This window comes from Meleagris gallopavo, chromosome 17 (genome assembly GCF_000146605.3).
Source record: "Meleagris gallopavo isolate NT-WF06-2002-E0010 breed Aviagen turkey brand Nicholas breeding stock chromosome 17, Turkey_5.1, whole genome shotgun sequence".
Classification (NCBI taxonomy): Eukaryota; Metazoa; Chordata; class Aves; order Galliformes; family Phasianidae; genus Meleagris; species Meleagris gallopavo.
This window is the reverse complement of record NC_015027.2, coordinates 5,205,904-5,229,020: the sequence shown is the minus strand read 5'-3', so window position 1 is coordinate 5,229,020 and position 23,117 is coordinate 5,205,904. Positions and strand designations below refer to the sequence as shown.

General features: G+C 42.5%; 1 protein-coding gene across 1 annotated transcript in view; it reads right to left on the bottom strand.

Moving 5' to 3' along the window:
* PITPNM2 (phosphatidylinositol transfer protein membrane associated 2) overlaps positions 1-23,117 on the bottom strand; it is a 114,732-nt gene that overhangs the window by 40,350 nt on the left and 51,265 nt on the right. The window contains 4 exon segments of the mRNA XM_019621017.2: positions 3,828-4,061; positions 5,654-5,775; positions 7,311-7,525; positions 21,408-21,579. Coding sequence (XP_019476562.1) covers positions 3,828-4,061; positions 5,654-5,775; positions 7,311-7,525; positions 21,408-21,485 — 649 coding nt within the window. The 5' untranslated portion in view covers positions 21,486-21,579.

Genomic DNA, 23,117 nt, shown 5'->3' with positions numbered 1-23,117 from the left:
CATTCCAGATCAGTTACGAATCAAAAAGACTGAGATTATTTTCCTAGCCTCTGGCCTTCAACTGGGACACCAGCAATGCTGCTCTTCTCTTTTTCAAGCACAGGAAGAAACCTGGAAGAGAGCAAGACTGTCCAGGTACAGAAGAAATTGAAAAATAAATACTGATGAGCCTCTACACAGCCATATGAATTCAAGATCCAACTACAAATGACTGACATCATGTCTGAACAGATACAGTGGAAAAACTTGAGTCTTACAGTTTTTCCTCAACATGTCAGAGAAAAACAAGCTTATCTGGAAAGTGAAAGGGAGGGCACAGATCAGGAAACAGAGTGAGGTTGTGAAAACCTCTTCTTAACAGATCAGAGATGCCCAGCAGCACAGTGCTGAAGTCTTCCAATCCAAAGCATTCTATGATTCCTCTCCAGAACTGAGGGATAACCCCACAGTTTCAGCAGGCAAGTCAGCCACTGAAGTCAGCGAGAATGACAGGAGTTTTGAAAGGATGCAGGTAGCAGCTGATTACAGTAACATGTAGTAGTTAACAAGTAGTTCATTATTTCAATATCCAGTAGTTAACAAGACTTCATTATTTCTCTAGGGTGCACAAAGCTTTGGTAAAACAAAACAAAACAAAACGAACAAGGAAGCCACACATGCACATCGGTACACATTCAAATTGAGTTCAGAAGTATTCATCATTTTTGTGTTGATTTAATTATAACATTTCCCACTGCGTTGTGCAGAAAGATGATCTGTGAAGAGTCTAGCAGGGTGCAAACATTTAAATCATTCACCTTTCAACTCACCACCTCACCAGCTCTGCTGAATCCTTCAGGTGCTGGCTTTTGTAAGTGACTTGTCTGTAGACTGTGGTGTTTAACTTAATTTCACAAAAGAAAGTGTAAGTGAATATGACAAAAGTCAGGATAGTTGAACTTAAAAAGCATTTGTCTGCAGCTTGGGTTTGTTTTTCAATCTGAATTAAAAGTAGCAACTACAGCAATTAAAATAAAACAAACAAAAACCACCACCAAATCTTGCCCAGTTCTCCCTCAACCATCTACATAAAGCAACTGGTCAGACGCCCATCGATTATGCACACAGTGGCAACATCCCAGAGCTTTTATAATGCACTCTCTCAGTTTCCTGGCAGCTGATAAAGGATGTCTGATTTTCTCCACGCAACATTATTTCCTTGATGGTCACAGCACATTTGATATCCTTGTCAGCGCAGTTCTGGCTGGCTGACTGTATCTGATCAAAGGTGACTGCAGCTGTATCTGCTGACTCCCTGCCTTCCCTTGCTCACACCTCTCACAAAGGGAAGCGTGTTATCACATCTGTATCGTGCTAATCACGACCCACCTTCTCTTCAAAAGACCAAAGCCTACCTACAGGTAACAGTGGGCAGTGCTCATCTGGATAAACTTTTGTACTGGAGTGCTTAAATGAAGGCAGAGTTCTACAAAATAGCTTTCTAAAACCTCTTCCACTTCATCACAGCGCAACAATTTGGGCACAATTAGCCAAAGATACACTAGCTTACACAAATTTCTGGTTTCTGGGATGGAAACACACTTTGCCATGGTATATAATCAATATACAGTCAACACGCTTGTTTGGCAACAAAAGAACTGTAGCCCACGTGCACAATTAGGAAGCAAGTGGGAGCAGAACATTATGCAGTGCCAGCCCAATTAAACTTAAATTCTATGGGTAAGGAGTAAAAAAGCACACAAATATTACAGCCAAGCAGACTAACAGCCCACAATTTTAGTCTGTGTGTCGGACTGTCAAAGCACTGAGTAACTGTCCAATTAGTCATCCAAAAAAAAAAAAAGGTTGCTGCACTCAGTAAGACTGAGAACATTTCAACACCATCCCCCAGAGTCATTCCCTCCGCACTCAGTAGCCCTTCCACATATAACAACCCATCCATCTCTTGACTTAGAAGTTTCCTTCTCTAGTTATATTTTGCACCACTGAAGGACTGCTCCCACCTCAGGGAGAGTTTCAATCCCGCTCTGGATTTCTGCCTCAGTTTTCTCCCCATTTTGATGACCTTGGATAGGGAGAGCTAATTTCCCAAGGATCAGATTTGCAGGAGCCAGCAGCAGAGGAGCCAGCAAAGAAATGCCAAGGAAGAGTTGGCAGACAAACATCTCCAGCACCTAAGTAGCTTGGTCCATGGCCCAGCATACAAGCCTGGACAGTCTGCCATAGCTCACATTCTCCCACTTTAAACACCCTCACACCCAGCTATCCTTTGCACACAAATTCGGACACTTTTCCCACTCACAGAGAGCTTGTCCAGGGCTGCCCCATCCACAGGAAGGCCACACGTTTGTAGACACCCAAAGCTTTTGCTTTCACTTTTACTCACTCAGCTTTGTCTTGCATTAAAATCTTCTCTCATTTTATGCATCTTAACCACTTTGAAAAACAGTATTTGCCATCACTGTAACAAAGTGGAAAGGCTTTTGAAAGGCAGACAATGAGCTGGCTCAGCTCTCTGCAAAGCCTTAATCAAGAGGAAAATGGCAGGCAATCTTTTATGAAACACAAAAGAGACATTTCTAAGGGACCACAGTTTAATCTATGCCAAACACCTCTGAACAACTAGAGGAGTCACATGCTTCTTTTTCATTTAGCAGATACAAAGGAGTTGTTATTCTGCCCCCATGTTTTGCAGCACACGCTAAATTAACCCATGTCTCTGAAGCACCAAGGGAGTTGGTTGCAGAAAGCCACTTGTAATGAAGTCTATAGCAGGAAAAACTTCCATCTGCGGATAAGTAAAACCAAAGGGGCTCTAAGAAAGGAAACTGTGACTATTCAAAAATGTTGTGCAGCATTCTCCACTGCTCTATCAGTGTTTTCCACATTAGCTCTCAGGAGCATAGTATAACTAAAAAGAGTTATAAAATTATTTACTTCTAGCATCAGGTCCTTCAAAGAAACTTTGCATATGGAAAGGGACAGCTGCAAAGGAAAATTCACTGCAGACAGAAAGTAGGAAGCATCCTTTACATGGTCTTCCTTGGGACACTCACAGCTCTGCACTTCTTTTGAGATAGGAATGTTTCTTTAAAACATTCTTTAAGTTATCCACCTGGCCATAGAGCCTCTCTCCAGTGACAAGGCTCACAAAGTCTATCACAGTTGTGTATAGATTTTCTGCAAGAACAAATTACTGCCAGTATTGCTAACACCTGCACAGTCCCCACTTAGTTTCTTCTGGAACACAAACAATAGGCTGCCTCCTTAAAAGCACTGACCTAAGAATGATGCATCAATCAAAGCAGCACATTTACTCACAACTGAGAGCTGTCAATGCCCCATGGTGTGTTATAGCACAGTGAGGTGGGGAGTCTGGAATACAGAGATGTATGGCCACACAAATACCCACCTGCCCCACCACAAGGCAGGCAGGAACCAGGGATGATCCAGGGAGTGGATTCTTGGGACTAATTAGGACTCATAGTTGAAAATCATTTCCTTGAGCTGCCCTTGAGGAAATTGTCCAAAATAAAGAAAAATGGCCCGTTTTGAAAGAGGTTTAACAGACAAATCCTTATTTAAAAAAAATGAACTTGAAACCCTTTAGATGGCTTTATGTGATTCATGCATGCCATGACTATAAGTAATAGAATTACATTTTTCTGAACTGACCAAAAGCCCTGCAAAAGAGCAATCAGATCTGACAATCTCTTCACAGACACGTCCTGGAATATCACACATTGCACATATCTCACCACTGTATTTCAATTCAGAAACAACATTAACGAGTCGACAGTGAACCTTGCAAGTCTATAAATGCTCACCAACATCATGGATAAACCGTTCGATTTTTGACTGCATCCCCCAGTATCTGAACTCGACTTTACAAAGTTTATATGCACACATGATGGGGTATTTCCCAGGGTTGTTCTTGTACTCTTGAATCCAGTCTTCTGATAAAGGGCCTCTTTTAGTCTTCACTGATTTATACAGCTTTGGATCCTCCTCAGCTTTGTATTCATGTGGAGGGATAGGATCTTTAACTATATCAATAGGATCTGTAGAAAAAACAGAAATAGATAGACATTTCCTGAATAAAAGAAGAAACATTTTTCAAGAGTTATTTTTTTAGTAAGTACCAGAAGAGTCATAGCAATTTAGTTTCTTTCTGACTTACACTTATATGACTGATATTTAAATTGTTTACATGCTGCTGCTGGGTAGAGATCAGCTCTGCCAGAGCAACTTGTATGCACGGATCCAGCAAACCAAGGCTTTGCTCCAAATCTTTCTGCCCAGTCACGACAGGTCCACAGCAGATCTACTCACTCCTTTCTTTCCAGCTTCAAAAATGTTTTCTTTTTGTAATTCCATCTCTCAGTTTTTCAAACATGACTCACAGTGATACAGCTCTGCCTAATCCGAGACTGTCAAATACAACATCTCCCTCCTCTCCCCGATTATTGTTATGGAAAAGGGGCTGCCTCTGAATGTTGTATCTTTGGAACCCATTACGTGAGATTTCTGTCAACTCCTCAAACCTTATTGTTACACCAGAGGTACTAGGGAAGGTAGAAAGTTCAATGCAAATCCAAATTGTCCTAATGAACGCTTCAACAATGGAGAAGTGGAAATCAGCATATGCTTGCTCTATTCCCATTGCAAAGATCTGAAACCCCAACCCCAAACCTCAGCAGGCAGGATCTCCCTTTGCTCTTCCAACATTCTCAGCATGGCAGCATGATAAAGCTGTGTGCTCAGACCGAAAGCTAGTGAGATAGGCTTAGGAATTGCAGGCAAGCAAACTGAAGTTTAACACAAGCAGTCTAAATCAAGCAACACTCAAGTCTAATTGCACAGTTACCCGCCACGGTCAGTTTGTCAACAGAGCCCGAGGAGTCAGAGCAGCCACTAGGTGTCCTTCCCCAGGGCTCCCATTGGGCCAGCCTGAGCTCGGATCCCTTCTGCAGCCCCAGGGATGCCTCGACTCTGCAGGGCTGAACGTGCCAGCACTCTCTGCTGTGCAGCTGGGCTCCAGCAGATGCTGTAGGCACAGGCACCATGGACAGCAAGAAAGAGGGATGCTCTAACACTTGCCATTTTCTGCCATTCGAGAGGTTATCCTGTTTTTGCCTTTTCTCTTGTTCAATCCTTACAAATATAAGCCTCATTAACCCAATCTCCCAGACAGCTGCGAAGCTGGAGTGTTAACCTGCACAAGGTAATCTAAGAGAAGGGGAAGCAAAATGAAATGCACCTTCCATTTTCAGAAATGCAGATAGGAATGTTCTTCATATACACGAAGGAGATACTCAATCACATAGCACTATTTTCTTCTTCAATGGTTATTTCTGTTAACTCTCAAATCATTAGATGTGCAGCTGAGCTGTACAAATAAGACAGAAAAGCATTCGCTTCCTTTTATAGACAGGAGGATTCAAAAGATTTCTATGTGTTTTACATCAAACTTAAAAGAGAACTCAGGTGTTCTCATTCTACTCAATGTAACCCTTCCAAGCAGTCAAACCTCTGATGGGTGTGCATTTCCATGTTTAGGGGTGGATGGGACAGGACAGGGAGCTGGGACATACCAAGAAAAATCCTTTACACATCACAAAGCAGAATAAAGGAAAAGAAAAGGGCTCTTCACCTAGAATGGTTTGTCTTTTTTCTGCAGGAGAAAGGTTGAAAACATTGACGTGCTCTCCTGGATCGGTTTTGTAGTAAGTCTCGATATCAATAGAGAACTTCTCCACAAAAGGGCATGTATACCTGGAAGTGAGAGTAACACAGTTAGAGTAAACTCTGCTCAGTCTGGCAAGCAGAGAAAATGCTTGCCTAAAATGTTCAAAATCAACTTCAAATTCAAGCCAGTCTTTACTCATATTGTACTTCAGATATACTTAAATTAAGGACTGTACAGATTAAAAAGACTTCAGTAACTTTAGACACAAGCTTGCCTTGGAATTATGGCTTCAGTGAAACCCCAAACCCACAGCACCAAGGATTTTGCCCCCCATGAGGTGTTACATGGATTACAGGTGTGAGGATTCCAGTGCTCCCCCATAGTTACTGATGACTGGGCACCCAAACTAAACAAGAAACATCCTCCCAGCCAGCAAGAAGCAAACGTTGGCAGGAGAAAGCCCAAGAAGACAAAAGACTGTGAATTAGGGCAATAGTGTCTCCTCTAGAAGATGATTATCAAAGCAGACTACATACGAAGGAGCAGTTTTCAGAAAGGAGATTAACTACAGAGTCTGATGTATTAGTACAGGTTTTATTATCTTTACCGATACGACACCCAGGAAATGCAAGAAAAAAGCAGAGTTCCTGCCTGGAATCTGCAGCAGAATAAAATATGGACTGGTTTGGCACAAGGCCATGTTTCCTGGCCAGGCGATTCACTCCCAGGCATTTCAAGAGGATGGATAAAAACAGACTGAAAGTGGACTTCAATCACTTCAAAGTCATACTGCTTCATTACATTTAGTCATGAACGACTGCCCATACACAGATGCTGACACTTCCTCTTTCCCCAAATTCATGTTACTTGTGTCAAGACCAGCAAAAACAGATCTATAAAACTTACATTGCTGATAAACATCAAAAGATTCTAAAGCCTTTTTATTATGGAAGATAACAGGAACATTAGACTGAACAGAAGGAATGCTCTAAACCAGAGTAACTGGTAAGACAGTTATTTACTATCTGTAGTCTTCCCAGGCAAAAACGGAGGACCCAGATGGCTCTGCAGAGCCTCTGACTCTCTTCTCAGAGAGGAAACCATAAGGTGTAAGTTTGTTATTTTCTGGCTCGATAACAGTAAGATAGCTCCCAGAAAAGGAATGCTAAATTTATTATCATTTTTAATGATTTTTCTTTCCTCCCGCTTTCCCTCCTAGATTAAGTGAATCCTGCTGTATTTGATTGTGTTCAGCAAGACAACTTTCCCAACGCTGTGCACATTTATATCCTTACTGAGCTAGCAGATAACTGCAACAGTAAGTAGAACACACAGAGCAGGAGACGAGACTAAATAAAAACTATTCAAGATTTCCCACACTTTGATGGACAAACAGCTCACATTTTAGAGCAACCAGCCACAAATTGTCAAGTACTTATGCAGTCAGCCCTGGCAACTCTTAAGCTTCTGAGATTAAGCACTGTGTAAGAATTTCAGGACTTGGCACCTCATTTTCTCTGAAGGACATTACTGGAGATGTAAGACATGCCATGTCACAGAAAGCGACAATGAATCCTCTCTGTAAAGCAGGGATAGAACTGAACATTTTGGTAAATTTTACCTTGTCCTGGTATAAGGATATGCATTCCACGATTCCTCTTCAACTCGCAGAGCTGCCTTGGGCAATATTGACCGAAACCAGCTGGGTATGTGCATACCAATGTGGTACACTTTGTGAGTATACTGCCCGTTCCCTCCTGGCCCATCCATGTACGGCCTGTTCTCCAGGATCTCTACTCCACTGCCTTCCCCACACGTCTCCTCTCTGCTCTTTTTCTGAAAGGGAAAATATACCACAGAGTTAATCATTCCAACACATTGCACGCACCGAGGTCTCAAAGCATGCAAAGACTTGGGATGGTTTCTAGAACTCCTGTTGACCACAGTTTCATACAGCCACCAGAACTGCAGCAGCACCCTGGCAGTAGGAGTACTAAAACTAGAGATTATGAATGAAATAATTAGATATTCATCTGGACAACAGAGGAAGCAAGATATTATTTATTAAAGATCCAATACAAATCTGGATGACATCTCTAAAGCTAAGAGAGAATTTGAATGAAGACCTAACAACTCAAATTCCTACACTTACGAGAAGGTACACATCGGTCTTTCTGAGAGTGCACTATCCTTTGGCTCCAGCTTTGAATCACCCAACAGCACAGAAAACTATCACATCTGTGGGTAACATGGCAAAGGGAGGTTGGTCTAACTTGCCAAATTCTTGCACTGTTGTATCAGCATGAAGAATCATGCACACGTTCAGCACAGCACCGCCATACTAAAAACTGTTTTATGACCCAAGCCCATAGGATTTGGGGGTTTGTTGCCTGTGGTCTGTCAGAGCAGCAGCTCTCCAAGAATAGCTCGGAGGCTGTGCTCTGCTAATTAAGATATTTAGAAGAAATAACCCAAATTTGCCAGAATGCACACAGCACCCCCTGGCAACCTCCACATTTTGGCTTATTTGTAGCAGTGCCCCTCATTGAGGGACCTGGCAGAATTTCCTCCAATCAGAAAACCACTAATTTCACTGCTTCTAAGAAGAGCTAGAGGGAAACCAAGTAGTTGTCCATTTATAACACACTTCAGATCAGATTATGCATACCCTTCATCATTTCCAAACAACAGATTCATGGTGTTAGTGTTTCAAATTGTTGAGTTTCTTGTTTGTATATGAGAGGATGGTGCTTTGGAAACTATGAAAAAAACTGGAATTGTATACAAGAATCAACTGTGAAATATAACGCAATAACAAACTCTCACTTCTGGCATACAAACAATTCAAAGGAAAATGAGGTTTAACGAAAAATGATGAATGAGATGCAAGAGATCAACTTCTCGTCTATTCAGGACAGGATGATAAGCCAACATAGCTATTTAAAAAGAGAACTTTTTCTTCCTAAATAACTCTCAAGTGATTTAAAAGTTAAACAGTCGCAACCAACAAATCCAAATAACTGACAATCTAAACAGTCAGTTTTTCCTGCTCCACAAACTGCAAAGTACTGCGAAAGAGAAGGGCTTTTTTAAAGTTTATATCTAAAATTCAACTGGCAGTTCATTAAAACACACATCCTCTTAAAACAAATTACTGCATTTCAGTTCTTATATAAGCACTGACCAAGTCCTGTACAAATATTTATGACAATAACATTAAATAATCTTGATAACCCAAAAATCTGATTAATTCAGAGGTCTCGGGAAAGGCAGCAACCCAGCAGGCATAGCAAATGTGTCAGACAGAATAGTAGCACGGCATCTGCTCTGAGCAGTTGATACAAATTATGGAGATCTAGAGCTTTTTTATATGGCAGAAGCATGAGGAAATCGCAAGCAGAGGAAATACAGATTCTCTTAGTGCCAAGTTACCGCACGCGGAATCACAGATCTGCTGGGTTTAAAGCTACCGTTCTAGATAACGCGGTTATCAACAGTGCCAAGTCAAATCTGCAGGTCCTTGGTTTGGACCAAAACACATGCAGGAGTTCTTCAATTTCAAAAGAAATCCACAGCACCGAGCAGCCTCACTACTGCTGTGAGCATGCAAAGCCAAACCTGTGCACAAGAGTGGCGTCCCCAGACTCACAACTGCTTGTATTGAAATGGAAAACCAAAACACTGAAGATGTATTTTAATAGCCATGGTTGACATTAAAACAGGCTTTCTTTCTCAGAATACCGTTTGATGCTCTTCCTTTCAGAGCTCCCTCACAGAAATGCCCTGTGCCTTGCCTTCAGCTCTGAGCCTGAACACTCAGCACCTGATGCTGCTGATTCCAACTCCAGCTCCCATCAAACAGCCCAGCAGCAGGCAGGGATGTCTCCTGCACTGTTTCCTTTATCAAAACACCTGGCATACCCTTGACAACACCATGTCACCTCCCCAAGAGGGAATCAACCCAGCTCTTGGTTAATACAACTCCATTTTTGAACCCACTGCATTGCTGATGGAAAAAAAATAACTAACACTCTTTGGGGAAGTCAGTTTGCATTCCACTTCTGATTTTTTCTTGCTTTACTCATTTCTACACACCTGCAAAAAACCCCAAACCCTATTCTGAGACAGTGCTGGCGTCTTCCTCTGGTCTTACTAGATAACCAACTCCAGTCCACAGACCTTTCTGTCAACTGAAAATGTTTGGTGAGTCCCAGCTCAACATGTACCTCCTGCTTGTCAATTTTCTATGATGGGATGGCAAGAACATTTTCTTAGATGAATATGAAGAAAGAGCTGCACCTCTGCATGACAAAAATCAGAGCTGCAAAGTTTGCACCTCGGTTTATCTTTTGAGCCAGGCCAATTTCTACTCAAAGCACAACACAGCTTATCACTGGAACAGTGGTACAACCAAAGGGAAACTTCCTGCGAGCCTCACAAGGCTGCTTCCCAGCATTGTATGCTCTCCTCCTTTCCAACTGGTGTGTGGAGAAGGCTGCATGCCACAGGGAGGTTGGGAAGGACCAACGAGGCCAGGTTAGATGGCAAACAGAACAATCCCCAACCAGTCATAGAGACAAAAGGAAGATACACATCTGAGAGAATAAAATAAAGACATCAGCAACACGCACTCAACAGACCAGTCTGATGCTCTGTGCCCAAGCGGCTCTGTGAAAGTACACCACTTCTGGGAGTGAAGAGCAATTTGCTTTTCAACCACAAGCCTCTTCATGGCTATTGTGACTCAGCTACAGCATGGAGAGAGCTTATCACAAGGAAGTGGTCTGTAAACAGCCATTTAAAAAATAACCACTGATGAGGAAAACATTTGGCTTGAGAAGCACTGGGCATACATCTCCAAAGAATACTCATCTGCTGGGATAGGCAGCTGTGCAGCACTAGGGTCAGTGTTGGCTTCACAGACCACGCTCCTACAAAAAGTAGAGATTTTACTTAGTAGACCGCCTGTGTTATTGCTATTTGCTACCAACTGGCAACACTATTTTCCCTCCACATAAATATCTGAGGAACAGTTTCCAACATCAAAGAGTACCTAAGGGCCCCTATGCAAAATATCTAAGCTGTAATCACAGTAAACCGCCTTATATTGTATTACAACAGGAAATCTAGTCATCCCTTTTAGAAGTCCCTCTCTTCTGCTGATGACACTCGATGTTCTGCACAGCCCCATCAATAGCTTTCCAGGACAGATGGTGACACAGATCCCTTCTAGCTAAAGTAATAGCATTAAATTACTCATAACAGGGAACCCAGAGAAGCAGATGCACCATGATTAGCAAGAATGTCAGTTACTTAAAGGGTTCTATTAAAATAAATCTTTTGGCACAGCAGCATAGCATGGGACACAGCACATGACCTCACCGTAATAATCATAGCATGAATAACTCCAGTGAATGTCGGTCACACATCAGGTGAGCCTAACCCCACTATCATCTGTCCTTCACAATGGGAGACATGAGGCTGTAAACAAAGACAGGCTGACCAGCTCCCTGATCCCAGCAAATGCCACGGAGTGCATCCTGCAATGCTGTGCTGCAGCCGTCCTGGCCCAGCAGAGTGGGATGAGGAGTTGAATGCAGTCTGTGTGGTTTTCAGCAGGGTCAGCTCAGTGAAGGAACGACAGCTGCTGGCAACAGAACTCTCCAGGTTGACGATTCAGCTTGAGAAATGTGTAGGTCAGGCTGGGGAAACAAAGCTTGCTTTCTAGGCTTTTTAGTTGAATTAGTTTAATTCCACTCCTCTTAAACACTCTGAATGTCTCAACTATTCGGGAGTGACTCAGATCCAACCTGTCCCTGCAGGCCATGCTGCAGCGGTGCTCACAAGCTCCACACGCAATAGAAACACCATCAGGAGGTGCTACGGGTGCTATTGCTGCATTTTGCAACTACAGAAGAACCTGGTTTCTATCATGTGTTCCAGACATGCCTGGAGATCCACCGGTCAGCTTTTTGGAGGTGTGTGAAAGGTGAATAAGGTGAAAGTCTATTGCTGAGGAGGCTTAAATTTGAAAAAGGCTGCATCCATTCATGGGCTAGCATCCACTTCAAGAGGCCCGAGGGGAATTACACATGCTGAAAAAAGCTTGACAAACATTTACAGAAGATTTTCAATCCAGGCTTTTGTGAACCTTGCCACACAGCCTGGAAGCAGTCTCAAATCTCAGCCATCCCCTGCACAGCATTATTTCACGGAGAGAAAATCTGCCTCATTAACTCTATATTGCATTTACTTTGATATTAATGCACTCAGCATGCTCTGAGTGCTAATTGCACCACTGGAACGTCACAGATCCCTTCCGCAGACTGCAGCAGCATGGTGTGCTGATCAGAGCACTCAATGCTGCACAGCCTGGGGGTCCCAGCCTCTGGAGGGGGCATAGGATCATCTGTACCATCCTCTCTTTCTTTATAGCACTAGCTCTGATAAGTAGCATCTCAGATACTACTTTGATACTTCACAGACTTTGAGTGTCTTTCTCACCAGGATGGTAACAGCACAGTAACTCATGGTGCTAACACAGTAAGAAGGGTATTATCCTAAACCATCAGGTTCCTGTTCATCACATTTCACCTCCAGAGTACAGCACAGATGCGTACAAGCTCTGCTCCATACACAGAATGTCTGCAAAGTCTTCAGTAGAGTTGCAAGCAGTTAAGTGGTTTCATTTCTTCTAAAGTTGTGGATTTTTTCAATTGTAACTTACTACTTTGAGCAACTGCAGAGAAGAGTAAAGACAGGGTGCACTGCATGGTGCTGATGGGCAGCCCAAGCATTGTTCTAGCTTCAAAAAAATAAACTACAACTATAATCTTACCTTGTTTACCACCAATTATTGCTTACAGTTCAGCTCCTCAATCCAAATAAGTCAGACGGTGATTACGAAGAGCTGACATGCTTCAGCATCATGGTAAAGTCTCCTGGTGCTTTACAGCAATATATTTACCCAGTGCCAGTGGCTGACTTTGACGACCCATGACACTTTTGATTTGAGATTATTCAGATTGCAAAGACTGACACTGCTACACCCGGTAGACCTACTGTCCATGAATAATGAAGACATAAGCCATTGTCTGGAAACAATAATCAGAAGATTTTTTTTTCCTCCCGGCTCCCATTAGGCAATAGGACACTTTTATTAACCAGACAAATTCTCCTGGGAGAATCCATTAAAATAACGCTGAAGCCTCAGCATTTCTCATCCCATTTAGACACAGATGCAAGAAGCTTACTGCTGGTAGATGGTTTCAGCTGACAAGGATAGCAAACAGAGGCATCTATGCATCCATCGAACAAGAACATGACAGCAGATTTCCCCAGACGATCCTTCTAACACACTTGTGTGTGCTGTTGAGGCAAAGGAGGCTGAGATTAACAATGACCAATTACTGGGTTTCCTTGTTTCAGATCTCAAGACTACCACAAGTGCCAATGAAGATCCTAAAAACAGTCTGGTCCTTTGGGAAACGGAAAGCCTCAACTGCCTCACACAACTCACCAGAGAACAAAATGCCTGAAGCTGTTGAGGGTGGATGAATCCGATCTGTCTTTGCCAGCCTCTAAGACCTGGTTTCTCTAATCATGACTGTTTTGGTGGGTTTTTCTGCTCAGTTTTAGAAAGGAAATACAAATACTGGTAAGATGTAAAAGGTTGAGAAAAACAAACAAGATCAAAACAAACAAAAGCCCTCAAGAGAACCCACAAGAAGATCCCATCTCTCGGGGGTTGTTTTTTTTTTTATTATCTTGTTGTTAGGACACAACATTCAAGTATTACACTTCGGCAGGAAATGAAATTCTCTACCCTTCACTTCTGTGCTTAAAAATTGCCTTTTTTCCCCCTCATCCTTGAGGTCAACAACCCTTTTCAGAAATGCTGGGAGAGGTTAGAAGCAATGCAGCCCATCAGTCTCAGCCACATATCTGGGCTCAGTGTGGCTACCCCAGCAATCAGGCGCCAAAAATGAAAAACAGCACAACAACAGATGCACAGTTTCGGTTCTAGCTGCTGCAAGCCAGAATTAAACTGCACCTAAAACTAGCAGACCAACAATAGAGATGCTGGAAAATACCTAAAGGTCCTAAAACTAATGCATGGTTTATTCTTAACACATTTTTCCAGAACAGGATTTCTCTACATGGATAACAGGCACATGGGTGTATCCTTTCTACCCTCAGCTGTCTCCTGCTGTGGTATGACTTAGCTCTGTGTTCTGTTAACCACTCCTTTTCGATCATCTGAACTGACATCTAATTCATTATGAGTAATCAGCTTTCACCACCACCAACCTGCTGCCTGCTGATAGACCTCTGACACACCAGGCACCGTGTCAGCATTACAGTAGGTAATCAAAACTTGGACTATGAAAACAAAATGTTGATTTACCCTGAAAATATACACTTCTCAAATTATCTTCCCCCAAAATGTATATCATCAAAGTGTTGAAGCACTCAGTTTGGATGCTATCACCTGATACCTGAGGAAAAGAATAGAAGGGGAAAGGGGAAACAGTACCTATTCTGCTCATCTGATCAAAACTGACATAATTGTTACCAGTGCACAGCGCAATCTAAGAGCAAATGGGAAGTGACACGAATTAAATTAAAAATGAAAATCACCTGAACTGTTATTAATGCATTAGTTTGCCAAAGTAAAACAGTATGCACAACTTTTGCAGTCAGACAAAGGGCTGCACCCCTGAGAGCCAAGTGCTGTACATCAGAGAGCAGGGACTCGGCAAGGAGCTCTCTTTTAAAGAGGGAGAAAGTAACCTGAAGAGAGAGCTGCTGGCAGAGCTACGTGCAGAACGCACATCTTCCAAGCCTCATTTGAGCAAATTAACTATGATGCGGCAACCTTCACCGGGCTTGAGCAGGGACCTTAAATTAGGTGCAGCAAAACAAACTGCAGGCACTCTGCAGCCCCGAAGCAAGGAAGGCAGGTGAGCTCCTCTACTCCTGTTTTGCAGGAGCAGAGCGTTGGCTTAATGGCTATATTGGAAAGACAATATTAAAGGAGGCAGGAGAGAGGAACCTTGTTCCCCCAGGGATGGGTTTTAACAGTACTTTTGAACCTGTGCTTTGTGAAGTACAAATCAGAAACAACCCACATGAAGCAGGACTGACAGTCCTCCAAGAACGTTGCTGGAGGACAGCATGGAACCCAAAAGTTGTGTTATTGTTACTCACATCAAGGCTTACTGCATCTCCTCACACAGGTAATTTGGCATGAGCTGAATTACAATGGGACTTCCCATTCTCTCCAGGTACACTCTTCACATCCTTTCAGAAGTCACGGACGCTGCAGGACTGTGTTTTTGTTTATATCATGGGCATTGCATTAGAATGCAGGCAACTTTAATCTGCAACATCTGTTTCCATGGCAATGGGACTGCATCAGCAATCCACTGGGCTTAGTTTAGGCCATCTTCACTTTGGCTTCAGCGCTGTGCACAAATCATTGCTGTTAATAGCAAACGAAGTGATGTCACTAGTAACCATGGTGCCCATAGCTGAGGTTTCTATGTGCCCTTTGCGCTCCAACATGCATCCTTCACGCATGACAATTATTTTAATCCAATTAGTGCTTGTAAAAAAGTACACAAAGGGCCAGCGTCAATACTTATTTAGCAGAGGAAGGTTAGTTTGAGTCAACAAGACAGTAATCAGAATGTGAAGCTTCACACAGCACTTTGACTTCTTATTGTGCTGCACACATAGGAATGACCTGAAACTCTTGAGGGAGGGGAAGGAAGTCTGAACCTCATCAATAGTTTTATTAATAAAGACAAAAGAGCAACTGTTTTAACCCATCCTCCTTCTAAGCCTGATCAATAGCTGGGAAACACACAGTGCTTTGTTTCACCTGGACATTGCCTCTTACCCAGTATGAAACTTGGTCTAAAGTGCTCATACCACCTACTCAAAAACAAAGGCAGCGCTAAAAGGAGAGAGAGCTGTAGAGAGTGTGCATGCAGAAATCTGCAGACTGCCCAGACAGGCAGAAACCAGGCTATAATACCACAAAACAGCACTGTCATCTCTCAGGCTACTGCAGGAGGTGACCACATAGGACAACTCTGTCAATATGGAGGCTTCACACAAAGATCTCAGATTGACCATCAGCCCAGACTCCTCCAGACTCACTTGCTCTACAGATCGACAGAGCACCTCCACAGACCCATCTAACACTGCATTTGGAAGTGATGCTAATTTTTGATGGATCAGAAATCAACAGCACTGACTGTCTCAGCAGAATGAAGGTGGATATGCAGAAGGCCTCATCCTGAAGATGTGACCATTCTCACCCAAGCCAGCACATGTTATCTGTACCCTCTCAGCAGTACCATCACTTGGCTCCTTTTCTTGCAATGCAAAATGTATTACTAAAAAACAAACAAACAAACAAAAAAACCACCACCACCAAAACCCTAAAATTAAAGTCAGGACAGGTTGTCATCAGCAGACTCCTGCAAGACAGATATATACACAGCATCATTTTGTACAAATATTGTATGCACTGCATTATTTAGAATCAGGTCTAGAAATTAATGAAGCTGTTTGCACAACACCAGGATATTTTGGGGATAATCAATTGTGCAGCACTATAAATAATTCAAGCATGAGAAGAATCGTTCTCATGGCCACTCATTAATCACTCCACCTTACAAAGATACCTGCCACACTCCTACAGAATCAAGGCTGTAAGTGCCAGAGGCACATGAATTAGGAATCACTTTATTATGGAGATACCTCAAACTTGTTTACCCCACAAGCTTCATCTTTCAAAATGTCTGCTACACTTTCAGCACAATATTTCATCTTACCTTGAGTATTTACTCCCCTGTCTTTAAATGGATTTCTCACCATATTAACCATCCCACGGACACTGTCCATGAGGATTACTGTCCCTAGTTTTAAAGGGGGGAAAAAGAAGCTGCCCATTATTATGCTGCAAGATGAAATTTCAATTCAGTATTCAAGATCAATTCTGATCCTCTGACTGCATCTCTGAGATTTTAGGGACCTAATGAAACTAATTCACTAATAGGCTATATGCTAAAATACTGGAATACAAATCTGAAGTTTAAAATCCTATTTATCTTATATCCTTATCTCAGCATCACTGAGTTTTGTTAGAGAGCATGAACATGCAAACTGTCAAGGCATCACAGCTCATTACTCCACAGTCAATCCTTTCTCCTTTAGGTGTGGAATAACAGCCAATTTAAGGACTCTTTCAAGATAGTGGCTACAAAAGAAGAAGAAAAAAAAGGCAAAATAGATGCTTGCTATTACAGTAGGTTTTTCCAAAATGCACACCCATATGGGAGTTACTGCTGACTTCTGCAAATTAGACCAAGCGTGGTAACACTGGACAGACCCCTCTCTTGTTCCTGAAGCTATGCAACTGTGAGCATCTCAACCTCCTCTTTCACAGGGATAAAAGCCCCGGTGATCACAAAGAAAAGGTTATGAAAACCAGAGGAGGAGCAAAGAGCCTGGGAGTCACAGGTTTTGAACGCTGCAGCATGGGCATTGGCAGACAAGCCTCAAACCAGGTTTCTGCTTTTAGGAAACTATGCATCTCCCAAGGTCTCAGCAGTGTCACCTACTTCTGAAATTAAAGCATACGTGTCTGTCTATCCAGATGGCCAAGTCATCTGCAAACGAAACAAGAAATAATCAGCCATCCTGTTCTTCAGTGTCCAGAGATGAAGGGTTAGTTTGTTTTCACCCACTCAGTCAATCCTTCACCATCTGCTGAGCCTGCTGGCAACTGCTAGGCATCGCTAACAGTTTAAGGGACGTGACTTTTGCACCTCAAAAACTGCAAACATGCTCAATGATGGTGTCTGTTCTCGATGGTACTGCCTGAGAGCTACATCCAAGGAGAGCCCACGTCCACACAGGGGTCTGAAGCAAGAGCTGGTGACAAAGTATTACTGTTCTTAGCTTATAATGATGACATAGCAACTGGAAGTAATTCTCATCGCCAAAAGGCAATCCCTGGGTCCAAATGAGTATCTTTCAAGCTCCCTGTCTTTGGAGGAAGGTCACAAACACTGAGAAAACTACGTGGAGCAGTAGAGGACTGAAGTTATTTATAACAGAGTAAGCCAGCTATACACACCAGTATAAAAATAAGATTTAATAACATGAGGAATTCTCTCGTCTTATGCAAGAGTCAGAAGGGCTATGGCCTCCCAGGATCCCATGCCATATGGAACTGCAGTAATGAATGGTATTAAGATGATAAATGGGCTGACCTTTGGCTAATAACATACTGATCTTTCCACAAACACATACAGATCTTGGAATACAAGCTTTTAGGAGACAGAGATTTAACATTAAGATGTGTGCTGTTTCTGGGATAAGGGGGAGGCACACAGAAAGTACGTTCCCTAAGCAAACAAGAAAAGGAAGCATGTGTTGGAGGAAAGGACAGCTGCTGAGTCACAAATATGCAGGACATCCAGAAGAGGAAAAAATGTAGATAAATCTTATTAAAGGGCCTCTTAAGTATCACACAATAAAAACAGAATGGTCCTACCCTTCACATCCAATAGGCTTCACTGTCCTTACACAGGCAGAAATATTGCACATGCCTTTGACGTGATGTACAGGAAAGACATCCATAGCAGAGTCCTTAGTTCAGCATTTCTGCAGGAAGAAAGAAATCCCTGCAGATGCTTCAAGCTGTCCCTTCCATCAATGGCTTGTGCTTCATTTCAGGCCTCTGCTGCCAGCGCTTAACTCCAAGTGAGCTTCTGCTTATGGGGGGGACAGGAGCTGCAGTTTGCCCAGGTCAGACTGCTGCTCTCCCAGTGCTGTGAGCGCATCTGCAGGTCAGGGTTGTCTACACACATCTCACCTTTGGAAGCAGGAATGGGATTTTTCATGTGTGCACAGATTTTATGAACAAAGTTAGAGTATAAAACTATTGTCTAGAAAAGAAATACAAATAATGATTTCACTGTTTTGAAATATTTTGCCTTTTTTGCACCAAAACAGCATCTCTCAGCAGGTAGAAAGATCGTTCGTTCTGAGTTCAGATATAAAAATTAGTATGTCTTAACTGGATAGCAAAAAAGAGAAAAGGGCAGCTGCAATGAAAACAAAATAAAAATAAATTTATGCTCACGGAAGAGCTAAGACAGCTCGGTGGCTAATGCAGCAAGGGCTCCCAGTCTGAACACACGGACTACACTGCATGGGAGGCTACCCGTGAAAACAGTGACATTGATAGATTAAAATTTAATAGAGAAAAGCCATTTGGTTCAAACCTGCTAGGCTTCAAGCAATTCAAAGGTACATTCAGCCAGCTGCTGTAATGTAAAATTAACTCATTTAGGGAAAGACCTAAGTGCTCCTTAAAGTACTGAAACCAGTGTCTCTGCAGATAACATTTCAGAAGCTAGCAGGAAGCAATTCTTGAGAGACTTCTCGTTTCCCCACCTCACCTCCCATAAGAGAAAAAAAGGAAGGAGAAACAAAGAAAAGGAAGCAGCAGGCCACTCTTCTCAGTTTTTACAGGTTTACAAACCAGCCTAGGGAACTTCAAGCATAACGCAACGTGGGCAGAGATACAATGATTCATTGCATGTCTTGCCTAACAAGTGGCACAAAGCACCATATAGTGCACAATTTTAAATCTCTCATCCATTAAGTACAGTAAATTTGAGTACAGTCTGTTCTGGCTTAACGGGAAGATCCTCTGCTACCTGGGCATGATTTTGTTCAAAGCAAGTCTGGTGGAAATTTTATTATGACTTCAAGCAAGATGGAGGGACTGCTCTCCCATGCAAAGATATAAAAGGACTGTCCATTGCAAAGGCAAAAACCTCAATGAAAACATTAAATGGGACCATAACACTACAGTCTGAGTCTGAACGTCTCTGCCAACATGGCTTGGAGGGATCAATTCCACAGAAAGGGTACCCAGGGCAGCTGCACAAGGACAGCTGTTTCAACCCCAAGTGAGAAGGTCCTTTTGGAAAACTTAGTTTGGAGGATGCTGAAGTCCAGGACAATGATCTGACTGCTCTTGAAAGAGCAACCTTCTGCCAACTCGTTTGGAGTTAATAGGGAGCTTCCCTTGTGGGCTTGAAAATAAACAAATGATCAACTTCAAGTACATGCTTAATACTGTATGGATATATATACATACTTATATGTATGCATATCTTTGAGAAATACTTGTGACATCCTTTTACACTCTTGGAAAACTGCTTCTTATACAGGACTTGGCTGATTGGTGACTCCAGCACTAATCATGCTGTACTGTACACAACACACATCTCCATAATGAACTTTTTGCTCTTCAGAATCACTCCTCTCCCCAGGAAATACCTCAAATCTGTCTGTTCTGCATGTTTCAGACAACAATTTCTAAGGAATGCCTCTACACTGCTGTTTTAAACAGATATCTCTGCTTGTTCCCCCGAGGAAGTTCAACATACACAACTTGCTTTTCCTGTGGCCTCCCCACACATTTCAGAGGAAAAATAAAAGACAGACATGAAGCATATCCTCATCCTATGAAGAGAACACTAGTTATGCTCCCCACTGCTCTTTCCCTGTCATTTGCCTCAAAGACAAAACCTCCACTTTTAAATAACACTGAAGAAAAAAAGACATTTGATATCACAGTCTAGGAAAAGTTCCCACTGAAGCCTGCTGGAACCTTTCCACCAGTTTCAAGAAAAGTTGAAAAAGATTCTTACCAAATGCTAAAAAACACAGCAAAAACTCCATATGCTACTATAAATGGGTTTTCTGTACTCGTTACTTTTTTTAATTTGAGCTAAGACAAATATAAAGCACAGCTAACTTTTCCCCTTGTTCCACTTGCACACTTAGCAGTGAAGTCATTCGCTCATTACACGTGCATTCAGCTCAGATGCAGCTTGCCCAGCCCACAGCCTCTGAAGGTGGAAGATGTCAGAGACCTGACATCACCTCCCAGCACACCCTCTACTGCATCTGACCTAAGAGGAAACCTTACTTTGTTGCATATCAGTGCACTAGAAAATGAGAGCAGCTGTGCAGCAGGGCTGGATGGATGCACAGTTTCTCAAACACTTTCCTGGGCCAATGAAGTCTTAATGGCTCACTCAGTCCTTCGACATTAAAATACAGCCAAGACCACTCACATGTGAACAAAGCAGAGTTCAGTACTGTGCGTTAATTAAACAAGCAGTTTAACTACTAAAAGCAAGCAGCAAACCCATTCCATCAACTGAGCCCTCTGCAGCCAGTCTACTCAGCAGCACGCCTTCAGCATTCAGCCTCGTTAAAGCAGGTGCACTCTTCCTCCTTAATAAGATCCCTCTCCTGCACACTCTACTGCTGACGTTTTACACAGCTATGACACTGCTTCCACTAGCAGGGGCTGTGCAAGCCCTACAGCCCTTCCAGTCAGGTACCCAGACCCTTAGGCTCAGTGCTTTCCTCCTTTGAATAGCCCAATCATTAGCCACTATTTTGCCAGGTAGGTCAATCAGACGTTTTGTGTTTTAAGGACAAAAGAGACAGATCTTCAGGGCTTTATAACTGGAGTTTATATTCCTTTCCTCCCCCACTTTTTTATAAGCACGCAGAAAACCTCACATTTGAAATATCTCCTTCTGCAGCAATTCTCCACTCTTCCAAACAAAGCCCAGTGCCCAAAGATCCCAAGTGAAACAAGACTGACCTGTATCATGTAGAGCTGTGCAATTCGATATTCTTCCACGCTCATCGGAAGAGGAATACGATACTCCTTTATAAGCATTTTGAATACAAATCTTTTGTCCACTTAGAAACACAATCCAGAAGCTTTTAGTAAAGGCTCCTTAAACAATGGCAAGGAAATGCATTGAGGATCCCTGAAAAAGAGTGTGAGATAGAAGTAGCAGTTATTTTCCATTCATGTTGGAGAATATCCTGTCAGGAAAAAAAAAAAAAAAGCCCAAACATTAATTTTTATAATAGCAATAAGCCTAATAGCAAAGACAAGAATCCCTGGAGAGTTACCAGACCCTTAATATCAAATTGAACGGAATCTTTCAGGGAAATTTTGATCTGCTTCATAGGATGCCATCAAAGCTATTACCCTCCTGATCTTTGCCACTGTATCAATCAGACCATCCTATGCAACAGCATCTCCATAGGAGAGACGTGACAAAAACTCAAAATGAGTAGGCAGATCTTTCATTGCTGGACAGTAACGTATCTCTCCAATGTCAGCAACACACCAGAGATGGATTTAATCAAAGGTATCAGGTTTTACCCTCTCATGTTCATTCAGCTGCAAGAAAAGGCAGTCATTAGACGTCTTCAGCCCTCAGAAACACTGTGACTGAGAACATCATCTGGATTCTAACAGGATGGCCAAAATGCATTTTTCTTCCCATTTCAATTCGGAAATACTGTCTTGGTAGGATCCATTCTCTTTCACTTCCAAGTAATCTACAGGCAAAATTCACTGATGTCAATGCCAGACTTGTTTTGACACTGTTGCTTAAGAATACAGCCAAAGATCAAAGAGCAACAAAAAAAATCCCATCATACCCAGCCTTGAGGCAATTTAATAAAATTATTGCTTAAGAATATAGGGAGTAGAGCATTTACCACACCACGGGTCAAAGCAGTAACTTTTCATATACCCTTAAGATATCCCCATAGATATAGATAAAGGCAGGAAAATGACACAAGGGAGGGGAGGGAAACTAAGACTGAGGAGAAAGAGGGGACAAAAGTGGCAATGCAGCCTCAGCAGGACTTGATGGCCACTCTGCCAACATGTAAAGCACTCGCCTGGATCCTTTTCATCACCAGACCTCACCTTTCTGCCTACTGAAAGTCTCCGGATACAGATACTGCAGCAGATGCAGCCCCAAACCCCGCAGTTGAGGAAAAGGTCCAACTATAAAGTGATGGATTGAAGTGCAGCTTGGGAACCAGGAACTCTCACCACTATCCATGTCTTTCTGTGTTTGCACATCTCTTCACAGACTTCTCACAAGGCTTAGAGAGATGACAACCCAATGCCTGTGTTCACAGAGCAACCGGGGACAACATTCTGTGCTTTAGCCCTGGTCTACTGACTTGGGATTGGCTCCAACCTCTCTCTCTGCCTTACCTGGCCTGGTGTTGAGTTCACCTGGGGGCACAGACCTTGGCATCCCAGCTACAGGCTTTGACAACTTTGTCAATAGCTTGCTGCTGTTCTACTGCTGCATTTTGATTTGGCTATAAAGCCCATCCATCCTGGACAGACTCTTCTGGAAGAAGCTATGTGTCTGCTGCTGCATCATCTCAACAATTTATTTTCAAATTCAATTCTCTGTTTCATTTTATTGCTGTCAGAGTAATCTGTGTGTATGTATTGTGTGCAGGGAGGAAATAATAAAAATAATAAAAA